This window comes from Protobothrops mucrosquamatus, unplaced genomic scaffold (genome assembly GCF_001527695.2).
Source record: "Protobothrops mucrosquamatus isolate PMUCROS unplaced genomic scaffold, P.Mucros_1.0 scaffold2296, whole genome shotgun sequence".
In the NCBI taxonomy this organism is placed as follows: Eukaryota; Metazoa; Chordata; class Lepidosauria; order Squamata; family Viperidae; genus Protobothrops; species Protobothrops mucrosquamatus.
In genome coordinates, this window is record NW_015388382.1 from 23,957 (window position 1) to 46,685 (window position 22,729).

The window sequence follows — 22,729 nt, forward strand, 5'->3', positions numbered from 1 at the left end:
GGACTGGCCTAGGGGAAAGTTTTTAATGGGGGTTTTAAAGTAATTTTAAATAAATTAGACCAATTATTAATATTTGTTTTTAATTATGTTTTAATCTGTAGTTTTGGGATTTGCATTTTTATCTGGTTGTTAGCCGCCCTGAGTCCGCAAGGAGAAGGGCGGGATATAAATATAAACAATAAATAAATAAATAAATAAATCAATTATTTTCTATGGAGTATACAATTGTCTGAGTTCTAATCTCAGTGTTCAATTTCCCTTTTCTCCCCATGTAATTTTTAATATCATCCAACATTCAACAGGGTCTCACTTTCTTAGACAAGTAGCAAGAAGAGTTCAGCAGTCACCAGTTCAGGTACAATGTTAACCAGATTTTTTCAGCTTAGAATCTGGGACAAATATTGGAGTTAGAACTCAAACAAATTCTAGTCAGCATGATTTAAGTCTATGCTAAATTATAGTTTAGAGCTACGTATACTAGCTTGAAACCCTGTATTCCTTTCACATCCTCTAGTACAGCTGCAAAGGTAATATTGGAAGCTTTCATTTCTTTGAGCATTAATTGAAGAGTACAAATCCAAACATTTAGAAAATGATTTGTTTTTCTGGGATGTGTATAAACCAATGTCATAAACCAAGCATGAAAGTATACATGTTTTAGTTATCCATAGTTAAGAGTAACCATAGTTTATCCAGCTTTAAACATACCAGTACACTGTAGTCCAGGGGTGTCAAACTGCCGGCCCACGGGCAGATGCGTCATCCGGAAGCCGTGCCCGCCCCATTGCCAGCAATGGCAAAACTCTCCCAATACGTTGTGCGATGTCATGTGACGTCGCGAGTTTGACATGTCTGCTGTAGTCAGTTAAAATTAGAAGCCATGATAGTAAAACAGAAGGAAGGGGAAACTAAAACACTTTTTCTTAAAATAAAAACATTACATGTCCAGTTGTGCCTCCCTTTATTTTTTTAATTGATTTGATTTAATAAAAAATGCAGTGCCAAGCAATATAAGAAGATCATGGGATATTATCTATTATACATTAAAAGTAAATCTCTTTATAATCAGTAAAAAAAGGCATATTTAAAATCAGAGACTATAACTAGCAAAGTGAGATAAGAGTACTGTTACAAAATATCTAATGAATGTTACAATTATAATAAATGCATCAAAATGCTATTGTGCTTTGAAGGTGGGTTAATGTTTTGGAATGAACTTCCCAAAAGTAAGAATCAATAATGCAAGATCCCCCAGATATTAATGAGAGAATTCTATTGCTTTGTGTTCACACTTTCTACAGTTGTTTGTATGGTGAATGTTTTATAAAGATATGTTTTCCTGCATATCTTTTTCAGTTTGAAGGGAGAAAATATTGTGAGCATGACTTCCAGATGCTATTTGCACCATGCTGTGGGGAATGTGGTAAGTTTTCCACATAAATGATTCAAATCTAATTTTGTCTGTTTATTAATAATATTTGTAAACCATCTAATTATGAGATCCTGGCTGTTCTATAACCATTAACTTATTAAGGGGAGGCAGTAGAGAGCAAATTAAGAAGAAAGTATTGTAATTTTTTGATAACTTCACTGGTCATAGGTAAGAACAAAAGTCATACATGGAAAATTATACATTTTGTTTTAAAGAAAATCCTGACATTCAGAACTTTATAGTCTTTGTGGTTCAGTGAAATAGATATTAGTTCTGTATCTAACAAACCTGGATTTGTCTCAGAGGCCTTGAGCAGGTTTGTCTTACTCTTAGATTTCTCATTACTGTAATAAAGCAGATTACAAAATGCTTTCAAAACTTTTTGCTACTTAACTACTACTATAGAATGCTAAGGAGCAGGGATTCTTCTGAATTGAAATAAAGTTATGAAGTATGGTGTTTCTGTTTCAAGGTGAATTCATCATTGGCCGAGTCATCAAAGCAATGAACAATAATTGGCATCCTGAATGCTTTTGTTGTGAACTCTGTGATGTGGTTCTTGCTGATTTGGGTTTTGTGAAGAACGCTGGCAGGTAAGAATAGATAGAACGATGTCTGTATTTTATATGTTAAATGTTAGCAGTTGATGAGATAGGCACAGAAGGTAGATATGAAGTTGAATGCATTATATAAACTAGTGATAAGTTATGGAAAGGAAGGTATGTCTCCAAAAAGTCTGGAGAACGAATGCATTGGTAGCCATTTTCAAAATGGTAATTCTTTTAGACAAAATGCTAGGAAGTAGCTAAGTGTCTGTATAAATACAGTTATATTAAGATGGACAATACTTACCAACAATGTTGTTGGATAGACAGAATTTTATTTATTTATTTATTATTTATTTATTTATTAATCACATTTATATCCCGCCCTTCTCCTAGTGGACTCAGGGCGGCTTACAGCCAGTTTAAAACGAAATAACAATACAATATACAAATTTAAAATGTGGTTAAAATAAAATATTAATATAGGCCTTTCTTTTTTAAAATTATTTAAAAACCAAATTTAAAAAACCCCTTAGGCCAGTCCTGCCAGCTGAAATAACCATGTCTTGAGGGCGCGGCGGAAGGAGGGGAGATCCGGAATCACCCGGATCTCTGGGGGTAGTTCGTTCCAGAGGGTGGGGGCTCCGACAGAGAAGGCTCTCCCCCTGGGGGTCGCCAACCGACACTGTCTGGTTGACGGCACCCTGAGGAGACCCTCTCTGTGGGAGCGTATCGGCCGGTGAGAGGTAATCTGTGGCAGAAGGCGGTCTCGGAGGTAACCAGGTCCGATGCCATGGCGCGCTTTAAAGATGATAATCAACACCTTGAAGCGCACCCGGAAGGCCANAAAATGGAGTTTTATTTTTTATTAATGTAACTTAATTTAGTGGCTACACTTTGTATTTAGAAGAGGTATTTTTCATTTTTCTCTTTTGCTTCTCAGTAATATGTCAGATGCCCTTGCGAATGCTGTTTGTGAACGCTGTCGAGCCCGTTTTGATCCCACTGAACGAATTGTAAACAGCAATGGAGAACTGTATCATGAAAACTGCTTTGTCTGTGCTCAGTGCTTTCGTCAGTTTCCAGATGGCCTCTTTTATGATGTGAGATTATTACACTTTTAATAGTTTGGAAAGTTACTTAGTTTTTTCCCTTCCAGACTGAGAAGCCTAACTCAATTATTTTCTATGGAGTATACAATTGTCTGAGTTCTAATCTCAGTGTTCCATTTCCCTTTTCTCCCCATGTAATTTTTAATATCATCCAACATTCAACAGGGTCTCACTTTCTTAGACAAGTAGCAAGAAGAGTTCAGCAGTCACCAGTTCAGGTACAATGTTAACCAGATTTTTTCAGCTTAGAATCTGGGACAAATATTGGAGTTAGAACTCAAAAAAATTCTAGTCAGCATGATTTAAGTCTATGCTAAATTATAGTTTAGAGCTACGTATACTAGCTTGAAACCCTGTATTCCTTTCACATCCTCTAGTACAGCTGCAAAGGTAATATTGGAAGCTTTCATTTCTTTGAGCATTAATTGAAGAGTACAAATCCAAACATTTAGAAAATGATTTGTTTTTCTGGGATGTGTATAAACCAATGTCATAAACCAAGCATGAAAGTATACATGTTTCAGTTATCCATAGTTAAGAGTAACCATAGTTTATCCAGCTTTAAACATACCAGTACACTGTAGTCCAGGGGTGTCAAACTGCCGGCCCGTGGGCAGATGCGTCATCCGGAAGCCGCGCCCGCCCCATTGCCAGCAATGGCAAAACTCTCCCAATACGTTGTGCGATGTCATGTGACGTCGCGAGTTTGACATGTCTGCTGTAGTCAGTTAAAATTAGAAGCCATGATAGTAAAACAGAAGGAAGGGGAAACTAAAACACTTTTTCTTAAAATAAAAACATTACATGTCCAGTTGTGCCTCCCTTTATTTTTTTAATTGATTTGATTTAATAAAAAATGCAGTGCCAAACAATATAAGAAGATCATGGGATATTATCTATTATACATTAAAAGTAAATCTCTTTATAATCAGTAAAAAAAGGCATATTTAAAATCAGAGACTATAACTAGCGAAGTGAGATAAGAGTACTGTTACAAAATATCTAATGAATGTTACAATTATAATAAATGCATCAAAATGCTATTGTGCTTTGAAGGTGGGTTAATGTTTTGGAATGAACTTCCCAAAAATAAGAATCAATAATGCAAGATCCCCCAGATATTAATGAGAGAATTCTATTGCTTTGTGTTCACACTTTCTACAGTTGTTTGTATGGTGAATGTTTTATAAAGATATGTTTTCCTGCATATCTCTTTCAGTTTGAAGGGAGAAAATATTGTGAGCATGACTTCCAGATGCTATTTGCACCATGCTGTGGGGAATGTGGTAAGTTTTCCACATAAATGATTCAAATCTAATTTTGTCTTTTTATTAATAATATTTGTAAACCATCTAATTATGAGATCCTGGGTGTTCTATAACCATTAACTTATTAAGGGGAGGCAATAGAGAGCAAATTAAGAAGAAAGTATTGTAATTTTTTGACAACTTCACTGGTCATAGGTAGGAACAAAAGTCATACATGGAAAATTATACATTTTTTTTAAAGAAAATCCTGACATTCAGAACTTTATAGTCTTTGTGGTTCAGTGAAATAGATATTAGTTCTGTATCTAACAAACCTGGATTTGTCTCAGTGGCCTTGAGCAGGTTAGTCTTACTCTTAGATTTCTCATTGCTGTAATAAAGCAGACTACAAAATGCTTTCAAAACTTTTTGCTACTTAACTACTACTATGGAATGCTAAGGAGCAGGGAGTCTTCTGAATTGAAATAAAGTTATGAAGTGTGGTATTTCTGTTTCAAGGTGAATTCATCATTGGCCGAGTCATCAAAGCAATGAACAATAATTGGCATCCTGAATGCTTTTGTTGTGAACTCTGTGATGTGGTTCTTGCTGATTTGGGTTTTGTGAAGAACGCTGGCAGGTAAGAATAGATAGAACGATGTCTGTATTTTATATGTTAAATATTAGCAGTTGATGAGATAGGCACAAAAGGTAAATATGAAGTTGAATGCATTATATAAACTAGTGATAAGTTATGGAAAGGAAGGTATGTCTCCAAAAAGTCTGGAGAACGAATGCATTGGCAGCCATTTTCAAAATGGTAATTCTTTTAGCTAGGAAGTAGCTAAGTGTCTGTATAAATACAGTTATATTAAGATGGACAATACTTACCAACAATGTTGTTGGATAGACAGAATTTTGTACCAATATAAACAAAATTGCTTTATTCTCCTTTTGAATGTATTTCCAGTTATGTAAGAAATATAACAGTTTGTAAATATACATTTTAAGTACAAATGAGACTATAAAGAATGTAAAAGTAAAAAAACAATAAATGGAAAAATTATTTGGAAAAACAAAATAGAATAGCCTCAAAATACATGCAGCAACTTTCAGTTTTCTAACCTATTCTTAGCATTTATATTATTTTCCTTAATGAAAATAATTATTGGAAATTAAATGTTTTATTTGTTTGTAAATTCTGTGAATCTATCTTTATGTTTTATATTTGTTCTATTATATTGGCTAAGGAAATTTGCAATTTTTAAATTAAAAAGATTTTTTAGAAAAATTAAAGGCAGTCCTTGTGCTTTTCCTTTAGTAGATACTATGTATTTGTGGTCACAGCATACTTCAATTTAGAAAACAGTTAGAATTGAACTGCTAAAAGGCAAATGGGAGGATTCTATATTGTTTCAGCTAAACATTTAGCTTGTATGTGCATATGTTATAAACATAATGGAAAACATCAAAACTTATAAGTTGCACAGTATAAAGTTGACTAGAATCTGATATGTAGAAAGGTAATAAACATGATAGCCCACACTTGTGATAGAACTGCAGTAAAGTTATATTGGCAAAGTAAAGCAGGTAGCTGTACAAGAGCAGTTGCTCCAGCTTCAGATAATCCTTGTTCTAAGACACTATGGTAGATGCAGTCTACATTAAGTAGGGCTAAGTGCCCAGCTAGACTTACATCTTAAATTATTAAACTGAATTAAGTTAATGATTTGTAGCAAGCTGTCTAAGAATTCATTAACCCTATTCAGTCATATAAGAATCTGTACATAAAATGTGATTTGTGCATTCACTGCTATTGAAAATAGTATCTACAGCCAAAGCTATAATTAAAAGGAACACTTTGTTCAAATATGATGTTTGTAATTTATTCATCTTGAGGTATAGCAAAAAGAATCTGTAGCTTTTTGATTCTTTTGCAACTATGGTGGGAGAATTATAAAGATTGTTTAAAACTAAACCCCATATTCATAAACCTCTCAAAAGTTTGCATTGTAGATGTAAAGAGGCATGTGGTACAGTGGTTAGAATGCAATACTGCAGGCCATTTCTGCTGACTGCCGAGTGTCAGCAGTTCAGCAATTCGATTCTGACTGGCTCAAGGTTGACTCAGCCTTCCATCCTTCCGAGGTCGGTAAAATGAGGACCCAGATTCTTGGGGAAAATATGCTGATTCTGCAAACCACTTAGAGAGGACTGTAAAGCACAGTGAACTGGTATATAAGTCTAAGTGCTATTGCTAAGTGCTATTGCTAAATGTTAAACAACTTTGGGATGAATTCCTGTTATATTGTAGACTGCACAAAATAAGATTTGGACAGCTCCTGAATATTACTAAAACTTCTCTATTCACTGTTTGAATATATTAAAAGGTCTATTCTTTCATCATCTATGAAAATTTATTTCCTGGTGAAGTTACTAAACTTTTGTTCACTGAAATTTCAATCTATATCCTAATGGAATTATTACTTGCTACTATTTGCTATGCAAAAATTATCACAAGATTCATAATTTCACACAACCTGATCTGATTCCTGAAATGATGATAAGGTAAAGCTGCCTCTTAATTTTCTGTAGAACCAGATTATGCTTATGAAAAATCTATTGGTGATATTTCCACTGACAGTAACACTCAAAAGAGTATTCCAGGAAATCAACAGAACTATGTTTCCTGATAGTACCTGTAACTCTTATCTTTGTAATTTTCCTCACCCACCCATCCCCCAAAACCCTTAAAAATGCTAGGTAGAAGGCAAAAAAAAAAGGGAGATACTATCCATCCTGGCCAACGGAATAGAGGGCTTTGGAAATAGCACCATTTACCACCTCAGTCCCCCTTTCCAATTAGGATTGTTGTATATGCTGTTGTTTCCTTAACAATTAAATATTAGATCTTGTGTTTTTGTAGAAAAGCTGTTCTACTTTCTAGGCGATCAAATCGTGCTGGGCAGCAAACGTTTGTTAAGGAAGTACTTTGTTTTGGGGTATTTACAGTTCAGATTTAGCACTTAAAGAGCTGTCGTTTGTTTTCCCATCATAACTTGAAGGTAATCTTGCAACTCTTTTGCTGCAAAACAAATCACACAAGGCCTCTTGAAACTTTTCAGCAACAAAAAAATACATGATCGGATCTAGGGCACCATTTAAGCTGGTGAGGCATGAAGTAATGCGATTGCCAAGTGCCAGGATCCTCTGCGTTGCACAAGACGTTTTCACACCATCATAATTGAGGATATAAATATAGCGGTTGACATGATAGGGCACAAAGCAGACCAAGAAGATCGTAAGAACCATGATTATCATTTTGATGGCTTTTTCCTTTAGATGATTTTCAATGCGGTGCCCCTTCTTCAGGCTTCGTATGATCAGTAAATAGCAGGTTACTGTAGTGAAAAATGGAAAAGTGAATGCAACAGCCAGTGATACAAGAGCATGGCGTGATGCTTTCTCTCTGTAGAGTTGGAGGCAGATGGTGGTATTATTCATCTCAACTGTCTGCACACTGATCAAAAGAGGTGCCATGGCCACGGCAACTATAACCCACAGGAAGGCACAGGTCAAATGAGCATAGAGTGACCTGCGGAGCTTCAGGGACTTCACAGGATACACGATAGCTAAGAAGCGATCTATGCTGATGCACATGAGGAAGTAGATGCTTGCATACATGTTGAGGTAGAAAAGGAACCCTGTGAGTCGGCAAGGGAGCTCTCCAAATGGCCAGTGATTGCCTGAAAAGTGGTAGACCAACCGAGTTGGCAAAATGAGCACAAAAGACAGATCGGCTACAGCAAGATGCATCAGGAAAACGTTGGCAGGGGTATCTGATTTTTGGTCCCGAATGAAGAGCCAGAGTGCCAAAACATTGCCCAGAAAGGCTAGGATGAAATCGAGAAGATAGAAAATAGCAAAAAGGATGTTTTCCATGTGACTCTCTTTGCCACATTGCTCTGAATTTGACAGGGAAATGTTGAATAACAGGCCTGAAGAGTCTGCTTGGCTGTTCATTCCTCACAACTGGTCTTCAATCTGAACCTGAAATACCATATAAACAAACATGGATGAAAATATTACAATGCCAAGAAATCTGTGTTTTATTATTTATTATATGAACTATCAAAATTTGCTGTTTGCTTTCCTTGCTATTGGATGTTGATTAGGTTTTGTCTGATAACCCCGTCACCAGACTTTTGAAAAAGCCATCTCCAGATAATCAGATAATCTAGAATTAGATGCATAAACAAAAACATTATATATGGGCATATGAATCCTGGCTATTCTTTTTATAAACTATGCATGCAAATTAGGTACAATTCTGGGAGAGGATGTTCTACTGTTAAATTTTTCGGTTAGCCATATTTCAATTAATTGCTCTACTTGTCATAAATACACAACTCTAATTATCCCTATACGTAACATGCAATATTATATTATGCGTGTGTGTGTGTGTGTGTGTGTGTGTGTGGTGTACACATTCAGTTGCAGTTCCACAGAAGTGGTATATACTGTGCATTGCATGCACCATTTGCTTGATTTAAAGTGCTTTGTAGACAGAGGTTTGCAAATAAAAGCGATATAAATACTGGAAAAGCTTCTGTTCCATGGTTAATCTCATTCAAGTCTTTAGATATAATGAAAAGCATAGAAATCATATAAATGAAAAATTCAGCATTATTTGGATATAATTCTAATATTCTTGGAACATAAACAAGTATTAATTTTGCAACTTGACCACAGAGTATTCCAGATGCTTCAAAAAAATATAAAATAAAGGATTTCCTCTACAGCAAAAAGGTAAATACTACTTTATATCTTAAAGAAGCTTAACAAACATTTCCAAGTTCCAGGCATGCAGCAGATTGTCTTTTGTTTGTATTCAATTCTCTAGTTTATTAAGGGAATCATAACTATTTGTCTTAAAAAAATACATTTGAAATCACAGCTACTTCTATTTTCTTAGAACAGCAAAGCTTTTCATTTTTCATCTAAAGTTATACTTTTATGAGTATTATGAACATTAAAAAATAAACTTATATCATTTTGTTGTAACGGTGGTAATTCATTTATAAATGTAATATTTAATCAACAATCTCCCACCTATTACATATATATTATACTATATGCTATAATCTAGTAATATTAAGTAGAACGCCCAACTGTGTTCTTAACATTATAGGCAACAATTCTTGAACAGTACTAATAGAAACCGTTCATTTGGAACCACCAATACAAGTTAGGAGATGCTGTATTTTCTAGGCTAATAAATGTTGTTGACCCTGATACCAAAGCTCTTACCTCTTGCAGTTTGCTTGCAGTCTGATCAAGTTGTGACGAAAACCTTTGAGCTCTTTATGACGCCAGCAAATTTAGAAAAGAGAACACCGCTGTAAAAAGTTCCATCAGAGGTTGACTTTAGGAAATTCAGTGAAAAGGGAGCTGCACTATATAGACTTCTGCTAGGTGTGATTGTCCTTTATCATCTTGCTCACAGAAGAGGGGGGAGATAACATGCCTGTTGTGAAAGACAGTCTTAATTCCAGCTAAGCTGTTGGAGGAGGGAGTTACTAATTGTTATTGTATTTATGAATATTCCAATGTTTTCCCTGCTCATTAAAACCTCTCTCTTTGGACCTCTGCCTTTTACACTGTCCCTTTGGAGTCCTCTGGCTGCCTTAGAGGTCTTGGAGAGTATTGCAGAAGGGGAGGGGAAAATCTAGTGCTACAGACACAACAGGACGTTTCAGAAAGGGATAATTCCATAATGGTGGGAATGCGAGTGAGAAGGACGGCTACCATAGTAACGGCTTTGTGATTCTAGGACCTCCCTTTGCTTTGCACTGGACAAGGATCTATAGGATAGTAGACAGGGCTTCCAAATGAGCCGGGCTGCTAATGGTTTATCAGTGGAAAGGGCTGAAGGCCCCTTATTCAGTAAAATGGGAGGGTATTCTTCTTAGGACACTTGCAGTAGGGTCTCTATGCCTTGCCCTGTATAATTAGACTTCATTCCACAGAGAGGAATAAAATTGATGCCTTTATCCTGAGAGCAACACAGCTGCATACTCCCATTTATAAAGGGACGCTGTCTGCTTTCTTTCAGTGAACTGTAGCTCTTGTCTTAGTATCTTCGGCTTTGGGGAGGAAGAGCAGAGAAGACTTGTGAAGCAAGTGTGCTAATAACATTCCTTTCCACTTATGCTGACTGGGCTTTCTATTGGAGGATTGTAAGGAACACAAGATCCACAGTGGCCTCATGGAACTGAGATTTATTATTAGCTCCTTTCTATTGATAAGGACCTAGAGGCCAAATGACCTTGCTTGGATCTTTCAGGAAGCCTGGGAGACTGTGCCATTAATTTGAGTTGCTTGGCTCTTTTCTAATCGATTTTTGCACCGTTTATCAATTAGCTTTTCATGTTATCTGTGCATTCAGTCCCATAAATGAACAAAATAGAGCATGTTCTATATGGGGAAAATTGCAAAATTAAATGTAAATGCATTTGTGTGTACTTGTGTATTTGAAATTTCCCAACTTTTTTAAAACCATAAGTAGATAGAAAATAATACTGACATTTACCTAAACCACTTCAGTGTTGATGTCATTCATGCAATAACACACAAGTTCCAAACATGGTTTATTAATTAATGTTTTTATTAAGATTCAGAAGCTCTGAAGTCTAACGAGAAATTTGTTTGTAAATTACTGTTATTTGAATGATGTCTCTCAACATTTCTCTTTCCAACTGCATTTTAGACACCTTTGTCGGCCTTGCCACAATCGTGAGAAAGCCAAAGGCTTGGGCAAATATATTTGCCAGAAATGCCACTTGATAATTGATGAACAGCCTCTTATGTTCAGGAATGACTCCTATCATCCGGATCATTTCAGCTGCACCCACTGTGGGTATGTTGGCCATGTGCTAAGTTGTTATAAATCTCCTTTTACATAGTAAATTATTGAACTGAATCTCCTCTGAACATGAATTGCCTATTAAGAAGCTAGATGTAAAGTTTCCAAGGTACAAAATTAATTAAATAAACATTTACAACCGAGAACTCTTCTGAGGTTTAATGGACAGTGGCTCAGTAATGCTGATTATTTCTGATTTCTAAAATAAAAGGGATAAACCAAAGTCTATATTAAAAATATTCTTCCAAAGTATGTGTAAGAATGAATAATGAGTTAAAGGAAATCTAAGTATATTTATATTTAAGAACTTTTCCCCTTTTCATGTTTGGTAAGTTCCTGTTTTAGATTATGTAGTGACTACTAGCACATACTATCTGGGACAAATATTGGTCCCAAAGTCTTAACTACTAATGTTGTTGTATAGGAAGGAATTGACTGCTGATGCCAGGGAGCTGAAAGGAGAGCTCTACTGCCTGCCATGCCATGATAAGATGGGCATTCCAATCTGTGGGGCTTGTCGGCGGCCTATTGAGGGTCGAGTGGTCAATGCTCTAGGAAAACAATGGCACGTTGAGGTGAGAACTTCCCCAATCTGCTGCTTGCTGGAAATCAATATTACCCTTCCATTTTTAATACAACGTGTTTTCCTGATTTAACAAACAGATATTGCCACTGTTTTTCATACACAATACAGTTTTAAATGAAATCAATCTTTATTTTGCATTTAGCTAGATTTGTAGCCTGTCTTGCCCCAAATATATAAATAGTAAAAAAATACATGAAACAATAATAGATGAAACTGTTTCCTGCCTTAAAAAATAAATTTATTAATATATTAGGTCAGGAAAATTGTGACCCTCCAAGTCGTGTTGAATTGTTTCCAGGATGATCCATGATTAAGGATAGGAGGAGGAGGAGTTTAAAAACATCTGAAAGACCACAATTATTATTATTTTTTAAATCCTGTTACTAAAATCTTACAATAAAAACTATGAATAGTCTTCCAACATTTCAAGACAGGATGGCTGTAATGAATCTTTCTTTGTCTTTTGAAAGATAAGTATTGTACAGCAAGTACAAATAAGTACAAATGTTAACCTCAGTAGGACAGTCAGGGAGAAAAATTAACTCATCTTCGTCAATTATATCAAGATATTTCATAGCTTTATAGAATGTCAGATTAAAATGAGATTGAAAAGCAACTAGAATCAAAGGAAATGCTGCAACATATGTACAATATGATTCTGTCATTGATACTACATTAGAAGACATGGTTCTAGACCATAAGTTACTGGTTGTACTGACTTTTATATACTGTTTTAAATGATGTAATTCAAATTTTATGGTACAATACATATTTGATGAATAGATCCAAAATATTTTTAATATTTTAAGAGAATATTATGAATATTGTTTTGATATGTTTTGATATCAAGGTATTTCATCTTGCTAGTGGTTCTGACAATCCAGTGTAGAAATATTACTAAATAAAAAAGCAAATGTCTAAAGAAAAGACAATATTCCTACCTTATAACCAACAGATAGTTACTTAGGATTGCTGGGGTAACAATGACTCAAAAGGTGCAATTGTGAACATGTTTAGAAGTACTAGAATTCAAGTTCAGCACAAATATGAGTGTTATTGGGAATGTTAGTTTCATATGAAATTTGACATTCCACTACTAATTCTATATAATAAAGGTGACATAGGATTCTGGAGTGAAACACGGCACATTTTATTGCAGAGTTTGATTCTGGAATATATAATTCCCATTTCTTCTTAGCTATTTGCTATAATTTAGAAATCAGTATGCAGTAGCATAAAAATGAAATATATTCAAAGGTGGTACTTTCTTAGACCATTGTTTCTAGTCCAGCATTATTTGAAAGTATCAGCACTTCCACAACAACATCCCCTTGGAGGAGGTGACTATATACAAAACAATGAAATAACGTGAGCTTGGTATCTCTGGTTTTGCTTTTTTACCATACAAACTCCATAACAAATGTTATGTCATGTCTGACATAACTTCTTTGATAATGACTCTTTGACATAACATGTCCTTTTCACTTTATAGCACTTTGTTTGTGCCAAATGTGAGAAGCCATTCCTAGGACACCGGCATTATGAGAAAAAGGGTCTGGCTTACTGTGAGACTCATTACAATCAGGTAAAGTCTACTGTCGTTTATAAGATATTTTGTTTCTCTTTTTATTTTATTTTATTTTTCTTCTTTTTTGACAGGGGAAACAAGGCATAATGTTTTTCTGTAAGATACAAATTTTGAATGAGAGAATTTTTAAAAAGATAAAATTTAAAGATATGGTAGATATACTAGTCTTAATAAGTACTTAATGTCTAGGAATACTTTGCACTTGGGATGGAAATGCAAATCAAATTGTCTCTAGCTTGGCTAACCATAAATAGCCATTCATAAGTATGGAACAGAATGAAGGGCAGAAAAAAGAGAAGTCAGTGCCAAGAGTTTCCTAGTTGGAATTTACTGGAAGAAAACATCATGTCTTGCAGTGGAAAATAAGGCATAATTTATTGTTTGTTGTAAGCTAGACTGCTGAAAGAAATAGATTATTTTTCACTGTGCTGTGCACAATGCTCCTTATAAAGAAACAAAAAGGTGCTTTAAAAACAACCCAGGTTTCCACAGCTTTCTCAAAGGAAACTGATCAGTAGCACTGCTCAGTTACAAGAGAATCTGTAGTCTGGGGAAATTCTCTAGGAATCTTTCATTGCTCTATGGCAGTGGGCCCTAACCTTTTGGGCACCAGGAACCGCTTACGTGGAGAGAGGTTTTTCTGTGGACCAGAGGCGGCGTGGTTACATGTGCTGTCTGTATCCCGCAAATGGACCTTTGCTTGTTCGCGCGGCCCTGTTTCTGGCATGCTGTGGACTAGTGCTGGTCCATGGAGCAGGAGATGGGTACTCCTGTTCTATGGTGCACCACTGCACTGGAAGACCAGGATCTCAAAGAGGCTTGCTGTCTTTTTTTAAAGGGCACATGGAGTTCCCTTTCTTCTCATTTCACATTGTGCAAATTCTTCAGAACTGCATTTCAGATTAGGGGTTGAAGTTGAGGGAAATCTTGTGTTGTTATCTCTTCATCCATTTTTCATTGCCTAGAGCTTATAACAGGCTTTTACTGCACATCAGATCTGCTGTCCTTTCTTTCCTCTACAATACATTGATTTTAGTGGGGCAAATAAACATTAGAAGTATTTAGTGTTTGGGAGGGTCAACCTAGAGATATTTTAAATATTCAACTAAATTAAAAATACAGCTTGTCACACTGATGGAATACTTTCTAATTATAATTTCTAATTATAATTATAATTTCTAGAAAGAGTACAGAGAAGAGCAACAAAGATGATTAGGGGATTGGAGGCTAAAACATATAAGGAATGGTTGCTGGAATTGGGTATGTTTAGTTTAACGAAGAGAAGGACGAGGGGGGACATGATAGCAGTGTTCCAATATCTCAGGGGCTGCCACAAAGAAGAGGGAGTCAAGCTATTCTCCAAGGCGCCTGAAGGCAGGACGAGAAGCAACGGGTGGAAACTAATCAAGGAGAGAAGCAACCTAGAACTAAGGAGAAACTTCCTGACAGTTAGAACAATTAACTAGTGGAACAACCTGCCTCCAGAAGCGGTGAATGTTCCAACACTGGAAGTTTTTAAGAAGAGACTGGACATGCATTTGTCCAAAATGGTGTAGGGTTTCCTGCCTGAGCAGGGGGTTGGACTCGATGACCTCCAAGGTCCCTTCCAACTTTATTATTATTATTATTATTATTATTATTATTATTATTATTATTATTATTATTATTAAGCACTTATCACCAATTGAAGGAGCCTTCCCATGTGATCAAAGGGCCCCTTAACTATAGAATGTATAATTGTTTAGTTTAATCTAAGGTCCTCTCAAACATGAAAGAGATTAACTGTATAACTGAAGTTAGATGAGTTCTTCCAAAGCAACAAGTATAATCCTTATTAGTTTTTAGATATAAACTGGAGAAAAAATAATCTGAACATTATGAAGGAAAACCCTTCAAGCATGTAAATAAACTCTCCTTCCTTCCTCAGATCCTCATCCTCTCTCTTATGGATAGATAAAATCAGAGCAACAGCTTTCAACTTCAAAAAATGCGGTTAAATAAAGCAAAGATTTTGCTCTGATTCTGTACTTTAAAATTGTTTAAGATATGCAGTTTTTAGGAATTAAAACTTGATTCTTTTAAGTTCTGAAAGAAAAGTTGTGAAGGGACTGAAATTCAGAGCAATAACTGAGATCACTCTTCTAGAGGCAGCAATGAATAAACTAAGGGCTGAAACATTCCTTCCTTTGAATGAAAATTATTGCTTTTGTTCTTTTTTTATGCAGCTCTTTGGAGATGTCTGCTACAACTGCAGCCATGTGATCGAGGGGGATGGTAAGCTGTAGACTCTCAATGCACCCATTGCGGCTCTGCATGCACAATTTTCAATGATTCTTTTCAAATCCATCTACTGAATTTGGAACAACGCTATAGTGTGATAACATCCTATTCTTTACTATTTCTCACTAGTGGTATCTGCTCTCAACAAAGCTTGGTGTGTAAACTGCTTCTCCTGTTCTACCTGCAACATCAAGCTCACCTTGAAGTAAGTGGCCAGCAAAGACTAACTCAGAAGGGATTTTCATAAGAAAGGGATTGAAATAAAACAGTAATATCTTTAATGTGGTCCCGCTACACGTGGAATACTTTGTCGGGTGCTGATATAACAGAACTGAGCATCTCAAATGCTTGGTGGGCTTGAATCATTTCTCTGAGTATGGGATGCTTTAGCTTGGAACAGAGGCTAACAATAAAGTCTAAAAAGTCATTTATGCTATGAAGAAAGTGAAGAGGAAGCTATTTTATCACCCTCCCTTTTTCAAAACGTTAGGACCAGTATCACCCAGTGAAGTTGCCTGAAAGGAGATTTAGAACAGGCAAAGGAAAGCTATTCTTTATATATTATGCAATTAACCTATGGAATGTATTGCCTCTAGACCTGATGATAGCTACTAACTTAAATAACTTTAAAAAGAAATGATAAATCCAGAGAGGATGAAGGGCTTTTAGTATTCAGTTGTATCTCTGATTTGAAATCAGCCTCCCTCCAAATAGCATTTGCAGCAATAACACTAGAAACAGATGTATTTCCATCTCCTACTTGCAGTCATTTAGAGGATGACTGGTTGACCACCAAGTAAAACCAAAACTCTGACCCAGCAGACTTACTCTTCTTGTAGGCCCAAAGGACCAACTACAAAGATTGCCACAATAACATAGCTGAAATAATTGCTTATCTGTCAAGAACACATTGTAACAGCAAAGGGGAAAAAACCATGATTAATTAGAAAAACTCTATGTAAGGAGGTTTCCCTGGATAAGGCCAAAATAGCAATCAATGAATTGTTTCTTTTAAATATATAAGAATTACAGTATTAAGTTTGTCCTTCATAGCAAAGGGTTCTCTGCTGCTCCCAAGAGTGTAGAATCAATGGACCACAGGAGAAACATAAGAATTATAACAGAATTGGAAGGGACCTTGGAGATCTTCTAATCCAACCCCCTGCTCAAGCAGGAAACCCTATACCAGTGGTGGTGAACCTATGGCATGGGTGCCAGAGGCGGCAATCAGAGCCCTCTCTGATTGCACGTGCACCATGCCCTGGAGATGGCAACTGTCCCTCTTCAACCAGCCGCCCGCTAACTTGCCAAGGTCCCACGTGGCCAGATGCATCCCAGCTGGTTTCCCTCCCCCCATCCCATCCCTCCTGGCCTCGCATGCTCTCCTTTTCCTGGGCACGACCCACTGCATCGCCTCCTCAGCTGTCGGCTGGCCATCCAACTCAGAGGCAGCTTCTCTGAACTACTGGTGGCAGGCTGCGGAGCCCCAGAGTGTGCCGGTCAAGGGGCCAGCAGGCTGTGGCTGCTGACGGACACTGTCGGCCCCCATGCACTTGCTGGCCTCTGTGTGCAGGGGCTGATGGTGTCAGGCAGCAGCCACCCCGGCCTCTGCTTCGCCATGCCCTGCGACAATGGCACCCCCGCCCTGCCTCGCCTTGCCTCGCCTCACCCCACAGGACGAGCCTCCTGCCCACCGCCCCACCTGCCAGAGACCCCCTGGATTTCCCCCAACCCTGTCCGGCCCCCACAGGCATCCCTCCCCACGAGCAACATCGAGGTGACCACACCCACCCAGTCTGCCATGACCACCACAACCACATCCACCCAGTGGGCCACGACCACCTGGCACCAGGCGATAAATAAGTGGGTTTTGGGTTGCAGTTTGGGCACTCGGTCTCTAAAAGGTTCGCCATCACTGCCCTATACCATTTCAAACAAATGGTGACTTAAAAACCTCCAGAGTTGGAGCACCACAACTTCTGGAGGCAAGTTCCACTGATTAATTATTCTAACTGGCTGGAAATTTCTCCTTAGTTCTAGGTTGCTTCTCCACTTGATTAGTTTCCATCCATTGCTTCTTGTGCTGACTTCAGGTGCTTTGGAGAGTAGGTCGTCTTTGTGGCAGCCCCTTAGATATTGAAACATTGCTATCATGTCACACCTAGTACTTCTTTTCATTAAACTAGTCATATTCCTGCAACTATTTTTCATTTGTTCTAGCCTCCAGCCCCCTAATTATTACAAGAATTATTATTAAGTACATAATAAAACTAAACATATCTAACAGTGTTGCAGATACCAATAGTATCTTATGCTTGGATAGTCACTTAAGTATTCTATTTTAAACCATAGGTTGAACGAGGCACTTATTTGTATGTAGATTTACTACCAGGACTTTGGAGAATTTTGCCCCTTAACAGTAACTATAGGGAAAATGTACCTCACATCTTCCCTACTTAGTTTTCAAGCCCAACATGACTTTCTGAGTAGAATTTATTGGTAATGTATTTCTTTCAAAGGAATAAGTTTGTCGAATTTGACATGAAGCCAGTGTGCAAGAAATGCTATGAGAAGTTCCCTTTGGAGCTGAAGAAAAGGCTGAAGAAGTTGTCTGAGCTGACCTCCAAGAAAACACAACCCAAAGCTCTGGATCTGAATTCTGCTTAAACAGGCCTCTGCTTCCTTCACACTACACTCTTCTTCCCCAGTAGCAGTCATCCAAGATTGGTTAAAGGGCCCAAGACACACACAGCCTCACCAGTTGCATCTAATCAGCTAAATGTTTTCTGCTCAGGTATAGTGCACAGAGTCTGGCCTTTGGGGGGGGGGAGCTGTGAACATGCACTATTTTCCTTTTGTTGTAACTGTGTTTTGTGATTTTTTTTTCATTTTTCAGTATTAAGAGAGCCAGATTTATACTATATGTCATAGTATTCTATGAATTGTTAAAGTAAGATGTAGAAGTGGGAGATAGATAACATTGTACCCTTTGTGAACATTATCTTAAAATGGCAAGGGACTAATAATTAAATAGTGAACTAACAATTTCAGTTAAGCCATTATGACAACGTGATAAATCTACACTGGTTTTATTAGATGGCTGTCCATATCACTGTAATGGTGAAGCTTGATATGTTTTCTTTTACCAACCAAATATTTCAGCTGCTGAAACAGATACTAATGCTTAAGCTAAACTTCCTATCTATTATACATTTTCTCACATTAGAAACAGCAGAAAGTAAGACCTGAATGGACCAAAAGAATTTAGCTAGAAACCTCTACTTTTTGAGATATGCTGTCTCAGGCAAACATAGCTAGAATCGGTGATTATTCTGTTAGCAAGAAGGTTTTGTGAATATCAGTTGGTGTAATCCATATGCTACACTTTACAATTGCTCTTCATTTCTTTATGATTCTGCTAATGCCATTCCAAATAACCTACACTGTATGGTATTATAGCAATACTTTGGGTTTTCCATTTTGAACCCAAATAGTCTGTTTTTGTAATATTGCACCATAATACTTGTGTTCTTATGATCAGAACATGAAATGGAGCAGAATGATTAGTGCGGAGTAAGATGCTTATTTGGTAAACTTGGTTTCTCTTCAGTAATTATAGTAAAGATGTATATTATCTCCTACTTGGTTTATTATTAGCAATTGTGATTGGCACAAGAGAGGTCATTTTTTTATCTGAAATCATACTTTTCAGTATAATGGAAAAGGAAGAAATGCACAAGGATTAGCATATTTTTTTTATAAATAGATTTAGAGCAGTAAGCACATTCTCATTAAATGAATCACTTTCATCAAGACCTTCCTATGTGATCTAGTAATACTGTATATTTGAGCTTATGTGTCCATTTAAGCAAAGTAAACAAAGTATTATGTTTATGTTGTCTGCTCAGTCTATTAAAATGCTACAACATCCTAGAGAAGTATATGAGCACTTGTGCTCCATTTTTGCTAGAGCAGCAGAACTGACTGATTACATTGCTGAAGAACAGTGCACAGGCATAAGCTAGAAGTCAAAACACAGAACACATTAATACTTATATAGCGGTTTAGCTATATAAAATATATAAATGATAAATCAATTTATTGTAGTGATGTCATCCTCTGAGGTCACGTTAGATAAACATTCTTAATCCCTTACTAAAATCGCCTTTAATCACCATAAAATAGACTAGAAGACTGAAGTTGAAGGATTTCCCCCCCCCCCTCAGTGGTGCTATCACAGCTTTCAGCTATTCATGCCACCATCATAACCAGAAGCAAGTCAAAATACCCTGCTGCATTATCCTACCCAGAAAAACATGAATTCTACCTATACAGCCTGATTCTTACAAATACTTACTCCATAGCATACACACAGATATAAACAAGTAGGTGCCATAATGGGACATGTTTCCAGCTCAAGTAATACAAATAGTTCTCAATTTACAAGCACAATTGAGGCTGGATTATAGTCTTTAAACAAGGCACCCATGTGACTGCCTCTCTCAACAATTGCAATGCATGTTCTTTTTGTTGTGGTCGATAAGCAACTGTGTGGGGTGGCCTTAGGGTGTGGAGGCCCAGTGCCCACCAGCACATGGAAATCTGCTACTGGCTGGGAGATGTCAGTTGGCTGGGCCCACCTTGCTCTAGCTTGTACAAGGGCTCCATTTTCATAGTGATTCAGAAGGCTCCTTCTGCTAATTGCAAGACTCAGAGAAGGAGTCTAAATTGTGCATAGTGAGAACAATAGCATTTGCTAGCATTTTCTCCTCTGGAGAGGAAAATGCTAGCAAAGCCAGAGCTCTGAGACTCAGTGTTCTGAAACTTTCAGACCATTAACAAAGCTGACTTTCTGAAAGGCTGTGAGCCTGAACATTTGCTAGCATTTTTACCAGATCTGAGCTCCATTCCTCCAGTGTGGGGGAGGATTTCCCTTCCCTACACAGAGGGCAGGAAAAGTCCCTCTGGTCACTGGAAGAATAGACCTCAAATCCTCCATTTGCAATCTTTCTTGCCAGCTTTCCCCATTGACTTTCTGAGGAAGCCAGCAAAGAAGATTGCAAATGGCAATCACATGATCACAAGGCACTTGGCAGTTGGTCATAAATGTAAACAGGTTGCCAAGTGTGCAAAATGCAGTCATGTGACAAGAATGAAAGTGGTGCAATGTTTTACAAGTGCTTGTAAAGTGTTTTTACAGGCCATAAAGTATACGTTCCATTTGCCATTGTGACTGAATGATTATTAAACAAATAGTCATAAGTTGAAGACTATCTGTGGTAACTTCTTCAGTGATCATAAAGATATAAACGTGACCAGTACATGACAGATTTTGCTGTTAAATGCAATCGAACAGGTTCATATTATTTTATTCAATATCTTGAATGTAGATGCACCATACTTGCTTGCACTATATTCTTAAAATAAAATATTTTTTTCATATTTTATGTGCACTTCCTTCATATAAATTTATAAATGATTCCTGAAGTTAGCAAATAACTCTAATATTAAATGCACAGTTACTAACCACTGTAACATACTAACCCATTAGCCACTTCAATGTATAAGATTTGATGGAGTGTTTTCATTCAACATACTAATTATTTTTCAATGTATGGATGTAAAACTTTTAATAAAATGTGCACACACAATATTTTTACTCTGTACTTTTCTCTATCAAAAATTCCTGCTGGGTTAAAATATTGTAATTACTTTCTATAGTTGGAATGATAAGCACAGCTATGTATCTTTTAAACATAACATTAAAAACTATTTTACAAGTCATGTGTACCTAACTGTATTGCTTTTATTTCTATTAGGATTCTGTCTGTTTAATAGAAATCATTGTCATAGTGATATTTCATTCTAATGCATCTTTCTCCATATATAATATTCAATTATTATGCAAAATATTTTCCTTTCCAGTAAAATATGCTTTCATTCAATTAGGACTGATTATACAGTATTATGGTTGGTTACACAATCAGCCAGATGTTTAGACTGGATTTTTATCTACCTATCAAGTCCTTCCCAAGGACCTGGAATAGGCAGATGTTTGATGATGTTAAAGGTATGGTCACAGGATGTAAACGGTTCCAAGTAAAGTTACTTTTTGCAATTGATTGATGGTGATTTTATCAATGCCAATAGCATTCAAGTGGTGCTCCAGATATTTTGGGATCTCATCCGATGGGTATTGGTACTGTCTTGGTTTCTTTTGCCAGTTATTCTACTTCTACTTGCAGCTCTTTATATTTTGTGATTTTCTCCAGTTGTCTTCTATTTCGCTGTTTCCAGGTACTGCAATGTCCACTATCTAGACTTTTCTTTCTTAAAACAATTGTTAAATCTGGGGGGTTTTGTGGCATGTTCTTGTCTGTTTGAATTCTAAAGTCCCAGAACACTTTAATTTCTTTGTTTTCTTTTAGTTTACTTTGTGGTCCCACCAGTTCCTGCTTACAGGCATTTGTTGTCTGTTGCTGTCCCCAATTCTGGCTTTATGTGCATTCGTTCTTAAGACTTGGTCCTATGCAATCAGAATTAGCATCTCTCATTCAATGTTCTTGCTCTTAGCCATTGCCAGGAGTTGTTACTTACTTACCCTGTTCCTTTTTTTGTACTGGCCATGTAATACTTTGCCGTCTTTTCTGTTCTTCATTTGGTCTTTCCTGTAGGCCCATTGGGACTCTCAGGTATTCAGTAAGCTTTCATGGTATACTAGCTTCAATGCATCTTCTTCACTGTCCTTTAAATATTCTTCCAATGCCCATTTTTCTTCTTCAACTGTTTGATGTACTTAACAACATTCCACACCTGTATGTACTTCTTATTGAATAAAGTCTATTAACATCCCTGCGTGGATGAAGGGCATAATTTGTTATCATTATGTTTTTGGTCTTCATATCCAGGGCTTTTAGTTCTGCTTGAGTCCAGTCCACTTATCCAGCTGGCATTGCTCAGGTGTTAATTGCCTTGATAGCATTTCCTCCACTGAGGAAAACTTTAAGCTCTTCT

General features: G+C 36.8%; 3 protein-coding genes across 3 annotated transcripts in view; 2 read left to right on the forward strand and 1 right to left on the reverse strand.

Moving 5' to 3' along the window:
* The window catches only part of LOC107295308 (LIM domain-containing protein 1-like), a 24,490-nt gene extending 22,461 nt beyond the window's left edge, over positions 1–2,029 (forward strand). The window contains exons 6-7 of the mRNA XM_015824614.1: positions 1,357–1,423; positions 1,905–2,029. Coding sequence (XP_015680100.1) covers positions 1,357–1,423; positions 1,905–2,029 — 192 coding nt within the window. The remainder of the gene's footprint in view (positions 1–1,356; positions 1,424–1,904) is intronic.
* Positions 2,030–2,915: 886 nt separating this feature from the next.
* On the forward strand, positions 2,916–18,541 carry LIMS2 (LIM zinc finger domain containing 2). Its single transcript, XM_015824617.2, has 9 exons — positions 2,916–3,080; positions 4,309–4,375; positions 4,856–4,976; positions 11,106–11,255; positions 11,686–11,836; positions 13,340–13,432; positions 15,661–15,709; positions 15,845–15,920; positions 18,235–18,541. Exons 1-9 carry the CDS (start codon positions 2,925–2,927, stop codon positions 18,380–18,382), a joined length of 1,011 nt encoding a protein of 336 aa, XP_015680103.1. The 5' UTR covers positions 2,916–2,924; the 3' UTR covers positions 18,383–18,541.
* On the reverse strand, positions 7,343–8,359 carry GPR17 (G protein-coupled receptor 17). The gene has a single exon (XM_015824616.1). It carries the CDS (start codon positions 8,357–8,359, stop codon positions 7,343–7,345), a length of 1,017 nt encoding a protein of 338 aa, XP_015680102.1.
* Positions 18,542–22,729: the final 4,188 nt, after the last annotated feature.

Excerpts from the sequence above, each read along its gene's own strand:
- LIMS2 (XM_015824617.2), top strand. The coding sequence starts at position 2,925 with ATGTCAGATGCCCTTGCGAATGCTGTTTGTGAACGCTGTCGAGCCCGT. Across the intron at positions 11,256-11,685 it reads TTCAGCTGCACCCACTGTGG|GAAGGAATTGACTGCTGATG; the intron begins GTATGTTGGCCA and ends GTTGTTGTATAG. Across the intron at positions 11,837-13,339 it reads GAAAACAATGGCACGTTGAG|CACTTTGTTTGTGCCAAATG; the intron begins GTGAGAACTTCC and ends TTCACTTTATAG.
- GPR17 (XM_015824616.1), bottom strand. The coding sequence starts at position 8,359 with ATGAACAGCCAAGCAGACTCTTCAGGCCTGTTATTCAACATTTCCCTG.